Source organism: Heliangelus exortis, chromosome 7 (assembly GCF_036169615.1).
Source record: "Heliangelus exortis chromosome 7, bHelExo1.hap1, whole genome shotgun sequence".
Classification (NCBI taxonomy): Eukaryota; Metazoa; Chordata; class Aves; order Apodiformes; family Trochilidae; genus Heliangelus; species Heliangelus exortis.
In genome coordinates this window covers 14,296,856-14,315,605 of record NC_092428.1, presented here as the reverse complement: position 1 = coordinate 14,315,605, position 18,750 = coordinate 14,296,856, and the positions used below count along the sequence as shown (strand labels likewise).

Sequence of the window (18,750 nt, the reverse complement as noted above, 5' to 3'; positions counted from 1 at the left end):
AGAACTTTGCTAAGTATTAACCATAAAGAAATTCTCCTTCAAATGTGCAGTTTTCACCTTGCATTGAAACTCCTGTGTGAAACTGTGGTACAGATCCTTCATAATAAAGCAGTGAAGGATTCCTGCCCTAGAATAAAACTGTATTTCTGTTCTATATAGTTATTTTTCAACATCTAAGTGTTCATTAGGAAGGTGAACAAATCAAACTACTGATTCTGCAGCAATTGAGTGTGACTCACCAAGACAGACTGAAAGTCAGATATTCAAATGCTTCTACAATCGGAGTTCTTGAGGAGAAGATGGCTGTAAATTACAGGTATTTTCTGCATACTTAATTCAAGCACTGGTAATGTAATGGGTGCTTTCAAATGGTGGAGGCCAGCGTTGCAATCACAGCCTGGCCCACTAGGAGGAAACAAACGCTGGGCCATGGAAGCTCCTTGCTATGGGCATTGCTGGTTTTAATTTTTTTTATATACATTGCATGTATTTTTTTCCCAGTGCTGTAGTTGTCTGTCTGAGCCCAGGCTTCCAGAAGTGCTGCATGAACATATTTGGGATTAACCACAGAGGTTCATGTATATTGAATCTAGGAGTTGTGCTGGCAGTTCTCCAGCAGCCAGCTGCATGCCCTAAATTTTTCAGCTCTTTGATGCAGTTTGGGCCTTGTTCGGGTGCTGTTTGGGTCTGTAAAATTTATTTTGTGCAGTTGCCCAGCAGTTGGAGCAGGATTTTCCTCCCAGTGCAATACAGCTAAAGACGTGGAAATGTGAATCACTGCTGTATCACAGTGGCTCACTCCAGCAACGGAAGAACATTTTATAATAGCAGGAAGGATAAGGATGTAGGCGTGAAGATAAGCATTGGTTTGCAAAGAAACCTTGTCAGCTGGCTTCTCAACCCATCCTGAGCATGGAGTTCTCTTACTGTGTTTGGCTTTGGTTTCAACTCCTGAAGCTTTGAGGCTGACAAACCCACCCTGAGCCCTGGCTGGATTAGACAGAACAGAGGAGCTGAATAAAAATTAAATAACACAATAAATAAATGTGCGGAGAGAATAAGGAAGGGTTAAAAGAAGAAATAAAGCAGCAGGTGGAAGGAGAGCATGAGGTAGATGATTTAACACTAGAAGAAGGGGATAAATTAACAGAAAATTATGTGTTGCATTTCATCATACCTCTTAACTGAGCAAAGCATAAGTTGTACAAAGTGGCTGTACATTAACTTCTGGGACTAAGTGGTTCCATCAGCCAAAAATTTCCTCTTAGAGCTGAAAGGTTTCCATGCCTGGAGCAGACATCTGTTCCTGCATTTTTTCTTCCTGAACTGTTTGTGAAATCCTGAAGTACTGGACAGAAAGCAGTGTACACTCATGCTGTGGGTCCCCTGCTAGCAGCCTAATGTTCTTCCACGCCCACTTTTGTGAGCTGTTTAATTAAATTAGATGTGCAGTTATAATAAATAGGAAGAGTATTTAGCAGAATGTTCCCTGAAGTGAATAAAATCACAGTAGGAAGAATTTATTTGGGTTCTCAAGCAACTTCTGTATTCTTTGATACACAGAAGTTGCATACATCTCATATAAGCAGATATAATTTATCTTGTTATTTTTTTTCCCTAGATGAATACCGTATCTTCCCTCTTCTCTGGTTTGACATTGCACTGCCCTTAATCTACTCTCTCTGCATCCTTTCTGTCATGTGAGCTGTATTTTTCTTCTGGTATTTTTGAATGCAGGGGCACATTTGTCCAAAACCAGGTCCTTCTACTCTCCTGTAGAAGCCTGCAAAAAAGAGGAGCTTCCAGAGCATTCCAGAAATTACAGCTTTAATGTGTGAAGCATTCGAAATTCAGCAGGCTGCAAGGATCAGCTCAGTAGCCAGAATGTTTGTGCTCCTTCAGTCAAGTCAGCTGGCAGCAGAGAGGCAGCAAAATGAATGATAAGGTCACTGCGTAACTTTTCAGAAGTACTTTTCTGCAGCTTGCAAATATCACCATACATGGATAAGATGTGGTCAAGTCACACCGTCTGCTCACTGTCGGGACTCTTGCTCAAGGCTCGGGTACCAAAACAACAGCCTGAACAGACTTCCACTTCAGTAATTATTAAATTTGTTGTTTTTTTTTAAGTGTGTGATCTTGCTCTTTTAGTCTCACTCGTGGCTATGACATCAGTGCAGGTTAAATTACTTTTTAAGGGTTGAAATTCTGTTGCTTTGCAGACAAAGTCTGGGTAGAATACTGTTTAATAGAAGGTACTTTTTGTAATGCCACTTGGCAGTAGGTTTAGTCAATAAGTAGGTGTTTAATTTTACTGTAGGTGGAGGCAACGTAAGTAGCCTTTTGGAAAAGACAAAGCAACATTATAAATAAACCTCTTGGCACATTAATAATTTTAAATCAAGTACTGGAGTTATCCTAAAGTATTATGTGACTGGGAAAATGACATCTCGCATTTGTAAACCCTTAGCAACCCCTTGGTAGAGATAGAAAGCTGTACTTTGAAAATATTAGAAATGTTTATAAAGGCAAAGGGAGTAATCTCTATCTACATGTAAGCCCTCAGATCAGGAGATGGTACTGAAGTCTTGGCTCTAGTGCCTATGTCAGAAAGAAGCACAATTTCTTGTCCAAGGTTGTGAAAGCACACACATTTCAGTGCTGTTTTCCAGGGCCGGAGGCAACTAAAACATGTTCCACCCAATTTGACTCTCCAAAAATCATAGTTTAATTCCATCTTCTGCACCAGTTAATTAATGGTGTATTCCTATTCTCCATAAGAGACCAGGCGTAGAAGCCAGACTCAATACATGGCACTCTGGGGCTACACATAGCAGCTAAAAGATGCCTTTTGTCTTTCAGCACTCTTCCTGGTGTTGCCCAACATTTTGTTGTCTTTTTTTGGCTGCAGACATGATCAGGCTGATGATCTCAGACAACTGTCAACAGTCACTTCAGGATCTCTTTCCTGTGTGGTGACAGACAGTTCCAGGATCAACATCAAAGAGCTTTGGTTTGGATTATTTCCCCTGCATGCATTACCCTAAGTTTATCACCATGAAGCTCCTAAGCCAACACCATGCTTTTTGTTCAGTTTTGTGAGTTTCTCCAGGACTTTTTTGCCATCTGTGTGGCATTTGACTGCCCTAAGGATGTTGGGAGCATCCACAGACCTGGAGACTTTGGGCACACTTCTGGCTGCAGGTCATGAATTAAGATCTTGAATAAAACCAGTCTCAGCAAACACCCACTGCTGCCTCCTCTCCATCCTGAAGGCCCTTCCATTTCTTCCCACCCCTTCACCTCTTCTCAGTCCAAAAGTGAACCTTTCCTCCAAGTTCCAGATTAGTTTAATTATCACCACAAAAAAATACAGTCCAAGGACACTGAGGAAGAAAGGAGATATTGAAACGGGCTATTATTGCCCTTGCAGCTTTCTAATACAAAACAGACCTCCCAAAATTTACAGCTGCAGTTGCATTTGTAGAAAAGATGATCTAGAGAAAATACACAATGGCCATGAATTAACTTCACTGTTGTTTTCAAAACTGAATTATCTCCATAGAGTGTACGTTGGCTTTTGACACTGTCTCTTTGTTTTCCTCCTGGAAAACTCCAGATGCATATGATAGCCTAGGAAGAGACGAGTGTCAAAGAGTTTGCGTCAGGCAGAGCCAAGTAAAACATCGATCACTGTGGGTCTGATGGCTAAGTGACAAATCAGTAGCTAGGAAAGAAAGTGGGATAGCACCGTTGAGTTTTACAGCTACAACAGACAAGGATAGGTCAGATTTTCAGCAAAGTATTGGTTTCACTTGTTGTTGTTTCTTATTGGGCCACATGCAGGGTCCAGGTCAGCTCTGTTGCAACCTGTTGGAGCAGCAGAAGCTGCGGAAGCGGCGCTGCAGGAAGTGGCTCTGTGGGCAGCAGGAGCCTCATCTCTCACACAGCCCCTGCACAGAAACATGGCTCTGGCACAGGAGCAGTAATTTTGGCAAGGTGGGGAAGAAGTGGCTGTGAACCATCCAAAGGGACTGTCAAAAATCCAGTGGTGCTTTTTGTAAGCCACTGTACCTCTAGAGTACCAGTATTTTGGCCAAGTCCCAGCATCGCTCATCTATTCACTTAATGTCCCCCTGCACTTCCACTCGAGTATGAGCTTATTTCCTGCACTAAACTGCCCTGTGTCTTGTGGTTAGTTATTAACTAGCTGTTGGATTTGAAAAGGGGTTTTATTTCTGCAGAAAGTAATCCCTTTGTAATAGTTGCTCGGTTTGGGGGAGCTTTGCAATCTGGCTGAGACATCCTCTTGCAGCACAAATGCAGCTTGTGTGAGATAACTGAGTGCATAACATTCGCTATTATTGCAAATACCTTGTTAGTATTTATGTTCCATCAGACTGAGTGAGGTAAGATTGTTTTCCAGTAACAAAGAGTAATCCAGAATTAAGTGTAGTTTTGCCAAATGCATTTTGTTGGTGTCTGTGTGATTCCCAGCCATCTGCCCCTTCTCTAGGAACTGTTTGCAACCTCTTTCACTTTCTCCTCAAGTGCAGTTGCACAGCCTGGAGACCAGAATTTTCCTTGGGAACCTTGCTAGGGGGTTTTTATATTCCATGAAAAAATTAATTATTTGTAATTCCTGTTATTTTCTTGGGTTGTCTTTGTTTTATTTTAGGAGTTCCCAGATAAAATTTGTGAGCTCTGTGTGCTGAAATGTGAGGGTAGAATGAGAGAGCAGAAGATGGAGTCTTTACATCAGAACCTGTATATGCATAAATCCATCTAAAGCAAACATCAGGTAAAAGGCAACAGTCTTGCCTACTTATTCCAATTTCTCATGCTTTTTTATTTCTTTTAGTCCTCTCTAGGTCCACTTGTGTTAGCTCTAAGGATGTCAAGAAGCTATTAGCTTAGGACTAGGTAGTAGAACAGCCTTTAAATTCCACTTTTTTCCCCTTAGGATTTTGAGCTCAGGTAGATCACAATGTTAGATGGGCACTCATGTAAGTTTAAAATAGCACCTATGTTTTTCTCTCTGCATTTAAACCCAGATCAGATGAAGTGTCTCTCACCTCTGCAGGGGAAAATATCTTTCCACAAGGCTCAGGTTGACATTTGAACCTTGCAGCAGATGCTGCTGCTGAGACCAGACACCTTTTCTCTGCAAGACAAATACCACTTGTGCCTCTTTTTTTCACAGTACTCAGTTATTATTTTTGTGCCAGGGTTGACCAATCTGTGGTTATTTCTCTCCTGCGTCAGCACCCTCCTGGGAAAATTCAGCATTGGGGAACTGAAGATAGGAACTTAATGCTTGCAACCACCTGACTCCTAATCCTTAGGGCTGGACAGTAACGAATGGTGAAAGAGGATATTTGGGAGAAACATCACTTTTCTGACCAGCTTTCATATTTCAGATGGGATCTTGCAGAGTCTTCCCCATCTTACCCATTTAAGAGTGAAACAAATGATTCCATGAACAATGAACTAATGAAACTGTTTCAAAATACCTATATTCTATGCTCCTTCATCTCACTCTTTAATACGTTTCCTTGTGACTTTCCTATTCCTTTGGTTCTTTTTAAATCCCCCAGTTTCCATCCAGTTCTCCCAACCACCTGCCATGTATCCCAGTTATGGGATGGGAAGTAGTGGCACGTAACAGCTGAGCTCACCATGCTGTTTTATATAAGGAAAGAAACAGGCAGAAAAGTCAGTAATTGCAGGCTGACAAATAAAGCTCTAGAGAAAATTCACGTATAACAAAACGTCCTATCTGGGCAGTGGGCTCTGGGATCCTGTGAGTGAATGCAGTGCCTGTGCACACCTTCCTCTGCCCATTGGACATTAACTCAGATTAATGCCTTACCTTACCCCACTCTGATCCGGTGTCAGGCCAAGTGCCCACACCCCAACGCCACAGGACCTGCAGAGCTTGGTCAGGCTGCTTTAAAGGTCCTTACCCACAGTAGAGGTCAGATACTATTTACACCTTTCAGTTCGCTCTCTTGTAGTGCCTCTTGGAGTGACAATAAACAAACCTCAGCAGGTATGTCGGTAAATTGACAGAGAACTGAAGGGGATTTGGGGCGTTTCTGCCCCTTCGTTACCGAGAACCGGTGGTGGGGAACGCTCTCTGCCCGCCACTACATGGCTCTCCCGGCAGAGCCGAGGGGGGCGAGTGCTGACCGGGGGGCTGCCGGTGGGCCGGGGATGCCCGGCGAGCCGCGCCAGGACCCGCCACCCCCGCAAGCGGCCACAGAGCCCTGCGCTGCCCGCCCCGCCCTCGCCGGGACGCCGGGGCCCGCCCCGTCCGCGGCCTACACCCGGGGCCGCCTCGCGCTGCACGGCGGTGGCGACCCTCGCCCCGCCCCGCGGCGGGCCGGGCCGGACCGGGCGGCGGAGGCGGAGCGGTGTCCGGGGCGGGGCCGCGGACACTCGCTGCCTCAGCGGCGGGGTGCGGAGCGGCGTGGGGTGATGGAGCCGCGGGCCCTCGCCGCCCGTGCCCCGGCACGCAGCGCCCGCTGAGGCCCGCTCGCCGCCGCCGGAGCGCGGTCGCCCCTCGCCTCCCGCCGCCATCCCCCCCGTCCATCCCCATCCCCAGGAAATGGCCACCGAGACCCCGTCACCGGCGCTGCCCATGGCGGGGCTCCCCGAGGGCGGGCGCGGGCGCTATGCGGGCGGCGGACGCGGTGAGGCGGAGGAGGCCGCGGCCCAGCCGGCGCTCGGTGCGTCCCCGGGCCCCGCGGCGGCGGCGGGGGGCCGGCGGCGGGGGCTGAACGGCTGCGTGCCGCTGTCGCACCAGGTGGCCGGGCACATGTACGGCAAGGATAAAGGCGGTGAGCGGCAGCAGGGTGCGGAGGGGGAGGGAGCGGCGGCAGCGGGGGGGGACTGGCGGGCCGGGCCGGCCGTGTGAAGGGGGGGGTATTCCCCACCACCCCCCGTCCCCCCGGTTATCCTGATATTTCAAACGTGGTTGCGGCGGGGCGGGTCTCGCTTCAATTCATCTCACGTCCCGCTGGCGGCGGCCGGCAGCGCTGCTGTTGGTGGAGGGGGTGTCGGTGACAGGCGTGATACCCTCAGGGGCGGTGGGAAGGGGGGGCACCAGGGTCCCTGATGGGCGTCGGGAGGGAGGCTCGGCTCCTCCGGGGCCGTGAGTCCGGCTTTGCCTCCTCAGGGCTGAGTTCCCGCCGCCGGGCTCTGCCCGCCCCCCACTCAGCTGCGAGCACCTGCCGGGCCCCCGGGTGCTGGTGCCGGCGCTCGGGTCTGGGCGTCACCTCAGCGCTGCCTGCTCAGGGTCTGCCCCTCCCTGGGGGTTGTGGACAGAGCGGTGTCACCGCGGCCAGGTGTCTTCTTTCGGTTGGTTTTCATACATTGGTAATGGCCTGGCAGAATGGGAGAGTTAGCAGGCACCTTCAGTCTCATTTTAACAGGGCCCTTTTAAAAAAAGTGGGAATTGAGGTAATGGTGTGCTGGTACCCTCAGAACCTATGTTGAAACTATGTTTTATCTAAACCACCAAACCTAGGGCTGACAGAAACTCCAGTAAAATATTTATTAGATATTTACCAACATGAGGTAGCTTCTCAGCTGCTTGTTTATTTGATAGTAAGTCTGAAGCAATCGCTATTAATCTGTCTAATAATACAAATTTCAGGAGGACAGCGTTTTTGAAGTGTGCCTCTGATAGCTTTACATTTCCATTTTAATTACAGGTTGAGGAGCGAGGTGTTGGCCCATCTGATGAAGGTGCCTTTTAACATTGGCAGTAGTCAGTGCCAGAGCAAGTGTTCAAGTAATGTTGCCAAATGGCATTTCTCACCCTTCCAGGACGTCACATTTGGTATAACTCTTGCCCCTGAGCCAAATGGAATGTATACATTCATTTCTCTGTGTGCCCTTTGAGAGTAGCTGTAATGAGTACCTGCTGTCACAGCCTTTGAACCCTGCTGGTAGGAACTGCCTGTGCCGAATAGTCCAGGGGCTGAACCTGAGAACCCCTTCAGCCATCAGCGAGTGACATTACAGCACTGATGGCACTGTGGGCTTGTCTGATCTACAGCCCGTGTCCCTGCTGTGTCTTGCTGCTGATAATCTCCACAGCAAAGTAATTCTTATCCTTTGCCCCTGCTGCAACAGGTGCAATAAAATGATGAGGGAGATGTTGATTCCTTAGAGATGTAGATCTTGAGTAGTGTTCACATATCATAGCACTGGGTGGGATCAGGTGGAAAAGGCCTCACCTTTTGTACATCAGTCTTATCACAGTTGGATCAAAAGGATGTGGGTGATACACTGTCTATATTAGTAGAGCTCAAATGGATTAGGTAAAGCTAGCTCCACTGCATCTAATAACCAAGACCAAACTTTCCTGCAGAGATGCCACCGTGGTTCATGATCTCATCTTAGAAACTGAATTTTACATTTAAGTGAAGATGAAAGCTGCTCTGGGCCTTACAGCTTTCACTTTTGTAAATGAATCTTCTCGTCTTATTTCTTTACAGATGTTGTACATAGACATGCAGAGAGTCAAGATGCTAAAGATACAGGGTCATATATAATTCTGCAGTGCTGCCCAAGATGTCTTTGTTGTAAAGCTAGTGGTCAGATGTTTGGATATATGTATTTGCTAATAGCACTGGTAAGGAGTATCACAGACATTCTGTCTGTCAGAATATTTGAGAATCTTAAGCATGTGTGAGGAGACCAGTGTGTCTTGTGCCTTCTTCATTGCCCTTTCTGCCTATTCCTTTGGTAATCAACATTCCTTTTGTTTTCTGTTCTTTTATAACCTCATTGAACCTTTAGCATTTTAAAAGTCTAGAGCTCTAAAACCAGTATGCCTTCTTTTGGGGTATCTATTTTTCTGCATGCAACATGGCAAATGTACCTTGAAGGTTGTGTCCAACAGGTGTTAGTATCCAAGCTGTTTACTGATTTACTGATTGCTTATTCATAGACTAAAACAATACTTCCTGCCTGTTCTGGGAAACCCCAGGAACCCTAGGAAAAAATCATGACCAACGTGTATATGTTAGTATGATCTGCAGGTGGTGGTATCTCTGGTTGTTGCGGATCAGAGGGAAGGTTAATGGAGTTGTGGTGAGTTATGAAAAGTGAGTGCTTGGTTTCCAGTCCTGCCTCAGTCATAGTTACAGAGTAGGTGCTCTAATCTGTCAAGAAATCCAGAGGATAAGGGAACTTTAGACCACATCAGGTTATATTAAACTGTTCAAGTACATCAGCAAAGCCAACGTTTAGATTTTGAGGAGGATTCATTATGAAACCCTTTTTTATGTTGTGACTGTCAGCAATTAACATTCAAAACATGCCATTCAGATACTTGGTGTACTTTGCTCAGTGGTTTCTAGCACATGTAAAAGGGAATGACAGTGGGGCAAGAAGTTGTCTTGTCCCACAGATGTTGTGGTGGTCTGCACATTTTTGTATGACAATGTTTTTCTACTTCTGGAAAGTATAGAAAATCCAGCTTTTAGCAAGCAACTTGACTTGAGAGCTTTTTACAGGGATTATTTTAAACCCCTCTTTGTTCATTGGCACAGACAGCTAATGAAACTTTTCTAGGTCTGGTGGTTGTTTTAAAGTAAATATCTTAGGCTCCAAAGATTTTGTTTAGTTTCCAAGACTGCACAGCAGAGCCCATTCAGAGATAATGCTTTGTAAAAGGTGAAAACATAGTTGCTGGTAGTGCTGCAAAGTGCTTTTGGGACACGAAGCTCCTGGCTTTTTTTACTGTGTCTCCTCAGGTGCTAAGGTGAAGATGGAGCCTATTTTGGTTACTGCTGACATTTTTGCTTCCCTAAGCAAAATAAATTACTATATGAAAAGTTATGAATAAATCCTAGGAGAAGATCTCTTTTCCAGAAGTGGGTTTTTATTTTTCCCATGCAAATAATCTCAGAGGGATGCTGTTACTTTTCCCCGTTCTGTATCCATCTCTGGAGTACTCACATGCTCAGTTGCAATATTGCTGACTGTAAAATCATTAAGGCTGTTTCAGGAGGGTATTTTTTTTTTCTTTTTCTGGTGCAGGCATAGTGATGGTGGTTGCCTGCCTGAGGTGAAATTCTGTATTGTAATTATGGGTGATACAGATAATAGCATCTGATTAGCATGGAGTGCTACAGAGCTGCTGCTACTTGTAATATAGAAGTGTTCTCTCTATTCCAATAATACAGAAATACATTTACAGGATTTACATTCATTTGTATAGTAGTGAGAAATGCATTGAACTTTGTACGAACCCCTTCAACTCTTTGCATTTTTGGAAGAGCAACTTGTCAGTTATTTAAAAAGGGAGTGTCTATGTAATCTTCCATAGTTGAATGATTTTTAAATTCTAAATTTCAAATACCACTGTTGTGTTGGTCTTTGGGCAGAACCGGACCCAGGAAATAACCTAATGGCTAGAAAAAGGAATGCAAGCAAACCTCTGCGAAGGGTTTTGTGTAGGAGCTGCCAGTTTCAACTCTACTGTGTGTGTACTGAAAGCAGTACAAGCCTGCAAATAAGCTGTCTCTTATGGTGCATTTGCTATTTCTGAAAAACAAGCAAACAAAAATAATAGAAGCCATATCTCTTAAGACTAAGCCTTGAAGAAAATGCTTCTCTTCTAGGTATACTGCAGCATCCAGATGGGACTGTCCTGAAGCAGTTGCAGCCACCACCTCGTGGTCCCAGGGAGCAGGAGTTCTACAACAAGGTGAGGGTCCTGTAGTGCAGAGGGTGCTGTCTCTCTGAGGGTGAAATGATGGGTGTTCTTCAGTAGACAGACATCATTATTGTTGCAGTTGGCAACATGCAATTGAACATCTGAGTGGTAGGTCACTGCCAGCCCTGTGGTGGTATCTGTGTGCAGTCTAGCACTTTCTCCTCTTTGAATGTCTGTCCCTGTGCCAGACCTTCACTCACAGTGTTTAAGCTTGCTCTTTTGCTTGTGGGACAGCAGAGTTTTCACAGCATCTAAGATTTTATTGTATTCTCTCTACCTTATTAACAGTGTGGTATGTTTGATCCCATCTTTCTCCTGTTGCTGAGTGTCTCAGTGAGTTTCATGTAAATTTAGTATGTCTTAGACTTCCATCTAGTCTGGTTTATTGCTAGAAGTATTGCTCTGTTCACTGTATTAAAACTGTTCACTGTGTTAAAACTGAGCTCCTTATAAAAACAAATTGAAACTCTCCAGTTGTTTTAACTTTAGTTTCTTGTATTTTTCCTATTGCCTCCTATATTCTTCGGTTTGGTTTATGAGTAACTTTAATAATACAGACTGGCAAAGTTATTGCTTTTTGTCTTAAGAGGGTGAACTGTTTTTACAGCCTCTTTGCTTTGCCAACCTGTGGCCTGTGGTATTCAGTCACGTTTTTTCTATGTCAACTTGATATGTCATCCATTTGTATGGCTTATTGAGTACAAAGAACTGTGGAAATCTTCATGCAGGATGAGAGAGGAATTTTGATGCTCTTTTTCTTGTGTTATTTGGTTTGTGGTGTCTTGTTTATTTTTTTTCCCTCTAGAAGGCTATGGTTTTAAGTTACCAAAAGACCTTAGGTATTTTGTGGAAATATCTCACATTAAAACAAACTAAGCAAGGTGCTCTAAGTGAACAATGTGTTTGCATACTGGCATTACTTGATAATTCTCATGATGGGACTGCTAGACAAAACAGAAACTCTTTAGTATAGTAGAAGCTCAGCAGGAGCCAGCTAAATCTAGATGTAAATATTTTTCTGAGCTTTCTTAGTGACTTTCATTTAGATGAGGTTAAGAAAGATGCCTGAGGGATAACTCTCTAGTGGAAGGAGAAAGCTTGAAGAGACTCCTTTAAATGCCAGGCTACCTATTCCTCTGTGAAATCCTGAGGTATAGACAGTAACCTGCTATTGCTGCCTGAAGCCATCAGGTAAGAGGAGGAAGCTTGAGCATTGCTTAGACATAAACAGTTCACAGCACAGGCATTATCAGTTTGACCATTGCTTGGGTTCACATGACAAGCCCAGAGCAAGATACTAGGCAAAATCTCTGAAAAAGAGAGGTTTGTATCAGTGCCATTTTTACTATACTCTGTCATAGTGGAAGAAGTTGGCTCTCAATGCTAGTAACTTGTTTCAATTATGTCTTACTAGGCCTTTCCAGGTTATGCTTCAGAGACTGATTTTTCTATTTTCATTTTTTTTTTTTTTTGTTTTGTTATAAGCTGCATGGGGAAGATGTTGGGCAATTCTTGAAAAATAATGGAGAAAGGGAAAAAAAAGTATATGTACTATTATTTGTGTAAGGACTAGAATGTCTTCATGGGAGAGGGGAAGGATAACAAATGCAGGTATGTTACACAGGTGAAAGTACAGGATTTGGGATTTGTGGCTTCTCAATGATTAACTCGTATCATGTTTGCTCTCAGGCAAGAACCATGTGATGTGTGATACAGACACCTAATCAGTACATATGGTTGTTACAAGATGAGGATTACCATGGATTGTGAGGTTCAGTGTAAGGTACAGTTTTGTGTGCAGCTTGAGCCAATGCTTGAGCCTCATTACTGCCAAGGGGAAAAGGCCTTTCTTCCATTTCTTCTCTTTTACCTTATGCCATGCAGGTGCTTTCTGGACTTTGATGAACTGACTTGACATGTTTAAAATATGTCAGAGCCTCCTTTTGTTTGTAATCACCTGATGGTTTTAGTGATGAGCCTGATAAGCAGTGTGAAAACCAGCAATACTGCCTGCTCTGGTGACTGAGCTCAACACATCTTGTGGTCTTTAACCAAAGAGACATTGTCACCTTGGAGTAGGCCAATGAACCTCCAGAGAAGGAGGAAGGAAAATTTTTCTGCTTCTCAAGACAAGGGGTTGTTTATAAGGCAGCTGAGTACAGGAGATGTGAGAAACCTTGCAGAAATGGAAGAAGTGAAACAAGGCTGATGAGTCCCAAGCTGTCACTTTGTCAACTAGACAGTAAGTCCATCGGAAAGATCAGACCACAAGGTTACCCATTAGTATATGTGGATTAATAATGAATTTTTCCATTTATGCATGTATTTTATCTCATGCACTTATAACTGCTTTGTCTGTAGTGATAGATCAGTTATTGCTTCCTTTGCATGTGATCTGAGAGGAGACCTTATTGCTCTCTTCAGCTCCTCAAGGGAGGTTGGAGTGAGGAGGGAAACAGCCTCTTCTCATTAGTGGACTGTGATAGGACCAGAGGAAATGGATGGTAGCTGTGCCAGGGGAGGCTTAGGCTGGATGTTAGGAGATACTTTTTCACTGAGAGGGTTTTCAGGCATGGGGATGGCCCAGGACAGTGGTGGAGTCACCATCCCTGGAGGTATTTAAAAGGCGTTTGGACCTGGTCCTTAAGGACATAGTTTAGTGCTGTTTGTCAAAGGTTGGACAGGATGATCTTGGAGGTGTCTTCCAACCTAAAACATTGTGGTTCTGTAATGATTCTGTGATGATTCTGTGACCCTACCCTGATCTGAATTAGGATTAGTACCCCAGTACCTGGGCCATGAACAACTGGCATTTTTACGTACAGTTACAAGCATATCTCCTCATCTGAAGCAGCTGAGAATCCCTGTACTTTATGGTAGCAAGAAGATGAGCTCATATGTTTCAGCTGGACAGTAGGTATTGCAGAGCTGAGGCAGAAGTGTGTCCTCATAACCAGCAGTGACCAAGGAGCAGGATTCCATGATGTGGTCGAGTGCCTGAGAGCTGAAGGTTTCAGGGCATGTATCATGATAGAAGATAATGAGGCTTTAACAGGTATATTTGAATATAACCCTGATATATTTAACCTGATACTAGGGTGATAGTGGGTAGATTCTATCTTCTTTCTGGACAAGCTTGTGTTCTCTGAAACTGCTGTTTTTGCCTTCTGCTTCTCTGCCCATGGCAGAGGGCTGTAGTCTGCTGCAGTGAATTACCAGAAGTGTTTTCCTTGGGCCAAAAGGTGGCTGTTTTCTGAGCACAAAGCTGAGTGCTCACCATGAGAGCCCAAACAAAACAAGCTTCCATTTTGGAATGGGAACTTGAGCAAGAGACTGATCTGAATCGGGGATCTATAGTTTTGAAGAATTTCACAGGTGTCTGTCAAAGTGGAAAACTGAAAAATCTCTCTAGTAATTCCTACTCAGGCTATGACTAGATTGCCTTTTTCTTTTCTCGGTACTATATTTTGAGTTCATGTTTGAGTTATCAAAAAATAAATACTCTCTAAATACTTGTGGTCTTTCTGAAGATAATATTTTGCCAAGTAAATGAAGTTTTACCTCTTCTATAATAGTATGTGTCCTTCTCTACAGATGGGAAATGGCTTGCCATGATTCTGTGTTCTGAGGGAGGGGAAAAGTATAGTATGACAAGGTTATCATGAATGCCTTCCATGATAAAATGTAGCAGAACAACAAACTGTTTGTGTCATTGTTAATAACTTCCTGTGTATTGCTTAACTTATCACTGGAGTGTGACTTTCCAGTGCAAATGTTCATTTTTTGTTGTGTTCTGTAAATATGAGTAATTATCAAATCAAAATAATAACATTTTGATTTTGTTCCTGCCAACTCCCTTCCTGTACCAGAGGGCATGACCTTCTTAAAAACCCATACTGCATTGCCATGGAGTGTTTTATCAGGTTTTCTGATACCCTTATCTCGTTAAATGATGAGGGTTTTGGTTGTTTTTTTTTTTTTTTAAAGCTTGGATAGCTATAAAATACTGTGTTTTCAACATATGTGAGCAGCAAGAGAAGGAAAAAAATTGACGTAGAAAGGTTGTGGGTTTTTAAGGACTACACTGATGATCAGTCATTTCTGTTGGATGGAAATACTTGGTGAGAATGCGTAGGCAGAGGCACTCTGAAGGGCTGTTTTTAAAGGAGTTTCAGGAGAGACCAGTACACAGAGCTGTGGAAACACGAACATAGTTTTGTTTGAAATGCAGTAGAATCACAGAATCAGCCAGGTTGGAAAGGACCTCTGAGATCATCAAATTCAACCCTTACCCCACTTCTGCTGTGCTTCCCAGACCATGGCACTGAGTGCCACATCAGTCTCTCCTTTAAAACCTCCAGGGACAGAGAATCCACCACCTCCCTGGGCAGCCCATTCCAATGCCTGATCACCCTCTCTATAAAGAATTTCTTCCCAATATCCAACCCAAACCTCCCCTGGCAGAGCTTAAGTCCCTGCCCTCTTGTCTTACTGATGGCTGCCTGGGAGAAGAGACTGACCCCCCCCTGGCTCCAACCTCCTTTCAGGGAGTTGTAGAGAGTGATGAGGTCTCCCCTGAGCCTCCTCTTCTCCAAACCAAACACCCCCAGCTCCCTCAGCCCTTCCTCACAGGACTTGTGCTGGATCCCTTCACAGCTTCCTTGCTCTTCTCTGGACCTGCTCCAGCACCTCAATCTCCTTCCTGAACTGAGGGGCCCAGAACTGGACACAGGACTCAAGGTGGCCTCTTTGAATATAATATATTGTGTAGTAGTGACCTGTTTCCATCAAAGAAATCAAACTGGTACAGGTACAATATGTGTTTGTGGTAGGCTGCCTACACATGCATGCTAAGAAAGAGGGCTCCTACTTGATGTGTTTTTAGTACCTGGCTTCAGCCTGTTTTATGCCAGGGCACATTTGCACATGCTGAAACAGATTTAATGCAGCAGTGTTGGGAGAGGGGAGAAGCCTATCAGCCCTCCTAGAGTGATCTCTTCTGGCAGATGAATTTGGTACTATGAGAAAAGCACCCCTTGAAAAGGTCAGTGCAGTTGCTGTACATGGTGAAACCTCCCTGCTTAGCTGGGTACGGAGCTCTTGTCTCAAACGTGCCAGGCTGTATCCCAGAGCACTGTGTGCTAGCATAACTCTCCCTATTAAAGAGCTATCCTCTTCAGCATAGGTTTTTTTCTTAATTTATCATGTCAAGAATGTAGTATTGCAGAAACTACTGTCCTGTTGGTGCTCCAAAAAGGGGGAAGGAAGCTGGAATGCCAGGCCTTAAATAGAGCACAAAAAGTCAGAGCTTGGGCTGCAAGTATTTAAAACTGAGTAAGAGAATTTGCAGTTGTTGAGGTTACCTTTGTGAATGTATCAGTAAGAGATGGAATGTTTTTTGCTTTCAACAGAGCAGGAGGGGGTTGTTGGTCCATGTTGAAATGGCAGCTCTTTCACTGCTGATTTCAGGCATTCACTTGGTGAGGTTATAAACCTCTGTTACTGCATGTACCTCTTCTACTTGTGACATTCTGAAGTTTTAAAGGTTGCTAATGCAGTAGCTAATAAATGGGGATTTTATGCTTAACAGATCAATGAATGTTCCTGTAAATTTTCATTTGAATGGACCTTCTGCTCTTTTATAGTGACTGCATGGTGCTTGCAGTAGTCAACCCTCCCCCCTCATCCTGCCTGTTGGAGTTGTCCTTAGAAACCTCTTGCAGCATGGACAATTTCCAGTGTTTATCTTTTTCTCTCCCCTTATCTTTTTGCTAGTGGCTGCAGGTCAGAATTGTCATATCTGGTTCTCATGATGTTACCAAGTAATGGCTCCAAAAATATACCTGCACAATAGTTCAGGTTTCCAAGGGTGCAAGTGTGGTGCAAGTCTTACCCTAATTCTCACATATCCTTTCCCCAGAGGGCAAGGGTAATTTTGGGGGGTCAGAATGAAAAGGCAGTCAGGGTTCTCCTGGTTGCAGCTCAGTTGTGGTCCCCTTGTACCTCTTCCCTAGTGCTTGGTAACGCAGGGAGCTGATTCACCCCATGTACCACTGGGGAAAGATAACAGGGCTTGTCATCTGGCCTTCTGGATAACAGATCTTCTGCCCATTGCCAGGGAATGATGGCTGTTAACTGCTATAGCAGTAGTCTGGAAGTTCAGGGTTTAAGCCCTGCTGACATACAACATGAATGCAAGGAAGCCTTTACCACTGTAGATAATAGAAATTGTTTTTCATTCTTGTTACGTGTCCTGAAAACAATGCCAGGATGTAAGAGACACAAATAGCTCCAGCATGTAAAAGAGATTTACGATAGTTAGGTGACAGTCATGCACTTGAAAGCTAGGAAGGAATGGTTTCATGGTTGCCCACACAGTTGTTGTTCTGGACTCTTGTTGGATGCATTATAATGCAGGTTTGAATAGGGCAATGGCCTGTCTTTCTGTTTTGTTTCCCCTGAAGGAGTTAGATCATTTTGCAACCTAACATGAGGCAGAATTAATATTATTTGTGCAATTTTGGCTCTCTTGTGCAAGTCTTGGAGTGTATGACCAGAGGATAACCTGTTATTGAAGACTCAATTACATTAATATTCCTGAAACCAGAGTTACTTGTGCTGCTGTGGTTACAGAGAAGGAATGTGCAGGAAGTATGCCCATTTGGAGTACTGTCACATTATCAATAATATTTTCCTTATTGTTTTATTTCATTCTCAACAACCCACTGCTACTCCTCTGCCTTGGCTTTTTCATTGCAGGCTTGCTTTTTTTTGCATTGTCTTCTTTTAATTAGTATTCCAGCAGCTTCGGGCAGTGCAGGAGACTTTCAGGCAGTGTGGTGTCTTCCCTCCCCCTCTGTGGCACAAAATCAAGGCAGCAGCCTGAAAGATGTGTTTTGGCCTGGAAGCTTTCACGTAGAGTTGCAAGAACTGACTCAGAAGGCTCAGCCCCCTCTCAGCCTATGTAGCCCAAATCACAGTAAGGCAGCCTGTGTTCTGTAAACTGTTCCTGCTAGTGGCAGAAAAGGAAAGGGATTGGGGAGGCAAAGTATGTCTTGTTTCAGGATGAATTACCCTATTTTGAAAACTCAAGTTAACTGTTTTTATGGTCTTGATTTAGATGATTGTCCTTGACTGAAAAGGGAGTGGATGATGGCCATCGTGCTGCTATTGTGTACTAAAATATCCTTATCTTGTGATCAAGTCTCCAGCTAAGGTTCTGATTTTAAGTCTTGTATGGATGAAGCTTGAAGAAATAGGATGCACAGTTCTCTTAATATCTTATTTTGGGGATGCAGTGCCTGGCCCAGATCTTTCATTACTACCACATTTGGAGCCGTAGCTCGATATCCTGGCAGGTTGTCTTTGGCTGTGTCTCATTTGGGTACATTCTGATCTGCTGCACCTCCAGAAGGTACCAAAGAACACAAATCACCTGTTTGCAAACACAGCAAGCCCCTTCTGATAGAGCCCATTTCTGCCCTTGTCATCCTTCCTCCTGCTGAGAGAAACTGTCACAGAGGGATTCTGTTTTGCTGAGGAAATAAGCAAATTTAAGTTCCCAAACCAGTGTGTGAAATTGCCTCACACCGTATACTTTAAACCACAAGCCTGGAGAGAGGTTTTGTGCTAAAAGGAAGGACATGGAGTACTCTTCAGCTAATGAGAAGAAAATGGCTTTTTGACTAAACTGTGTAATACTGGCGACTTGTATTCAGAGCTTTTTCACATTAGGATTTGTCTGAGAGGTGTAGGATGAAGTGTAGTTCTAAGAACGTGCCCAGTTCCTACTGCTGTCCTGTAAACACTCATTTTTTTCACTTCAGGTCACTACTCAATGGACTGAAAGCTTGCTATTCCAGGAGAGTAGGATTTAAAAAACGTGGTGGATTTTTGTGATTCTTGCCTTCTGTAGCAAAAACAAATTTGGGAGGGATGCACCATTCAGTAGAAGCTTAACATAGGGTCTGGTGAGCATCTGTTCCCTGTGCTCCTTATATATCACGTGTCACAGA

General features: G+C 44.2%; 1 protein-coding gene across 2 annotated transcripts in view; it reads left to right on the top strand.

Moving 5' to 3' along the window:
* The first annotated feature begins 6,405 nt into the window (after positions 1-6,405).
* Positions 6,406-18,750, top strand: part of IPMK (inositol polyphosphate multikinase) — a 41,277-nt gene continuing 28,932 nt past the window's right edge. For both annotated transcript variants that reach the window (XR_011726801.1, XM_071748910.1), the window contains exons 1-2: positions 6,406-6,842; positions 10,641-10,726. Coding sequence is in view for 1 of the 2 variants with exons in the window: in XM_071748910.1 (XP_071605011.1) it covers positions 6,611-6,842; positions 10,641-10,726 (318 nt within the window). In the remaining variant the exon portion in view is untranslated. The remainder of the gene's footprint in view (positions 6,843-10,640; positions 10,727-18,750) is intronic.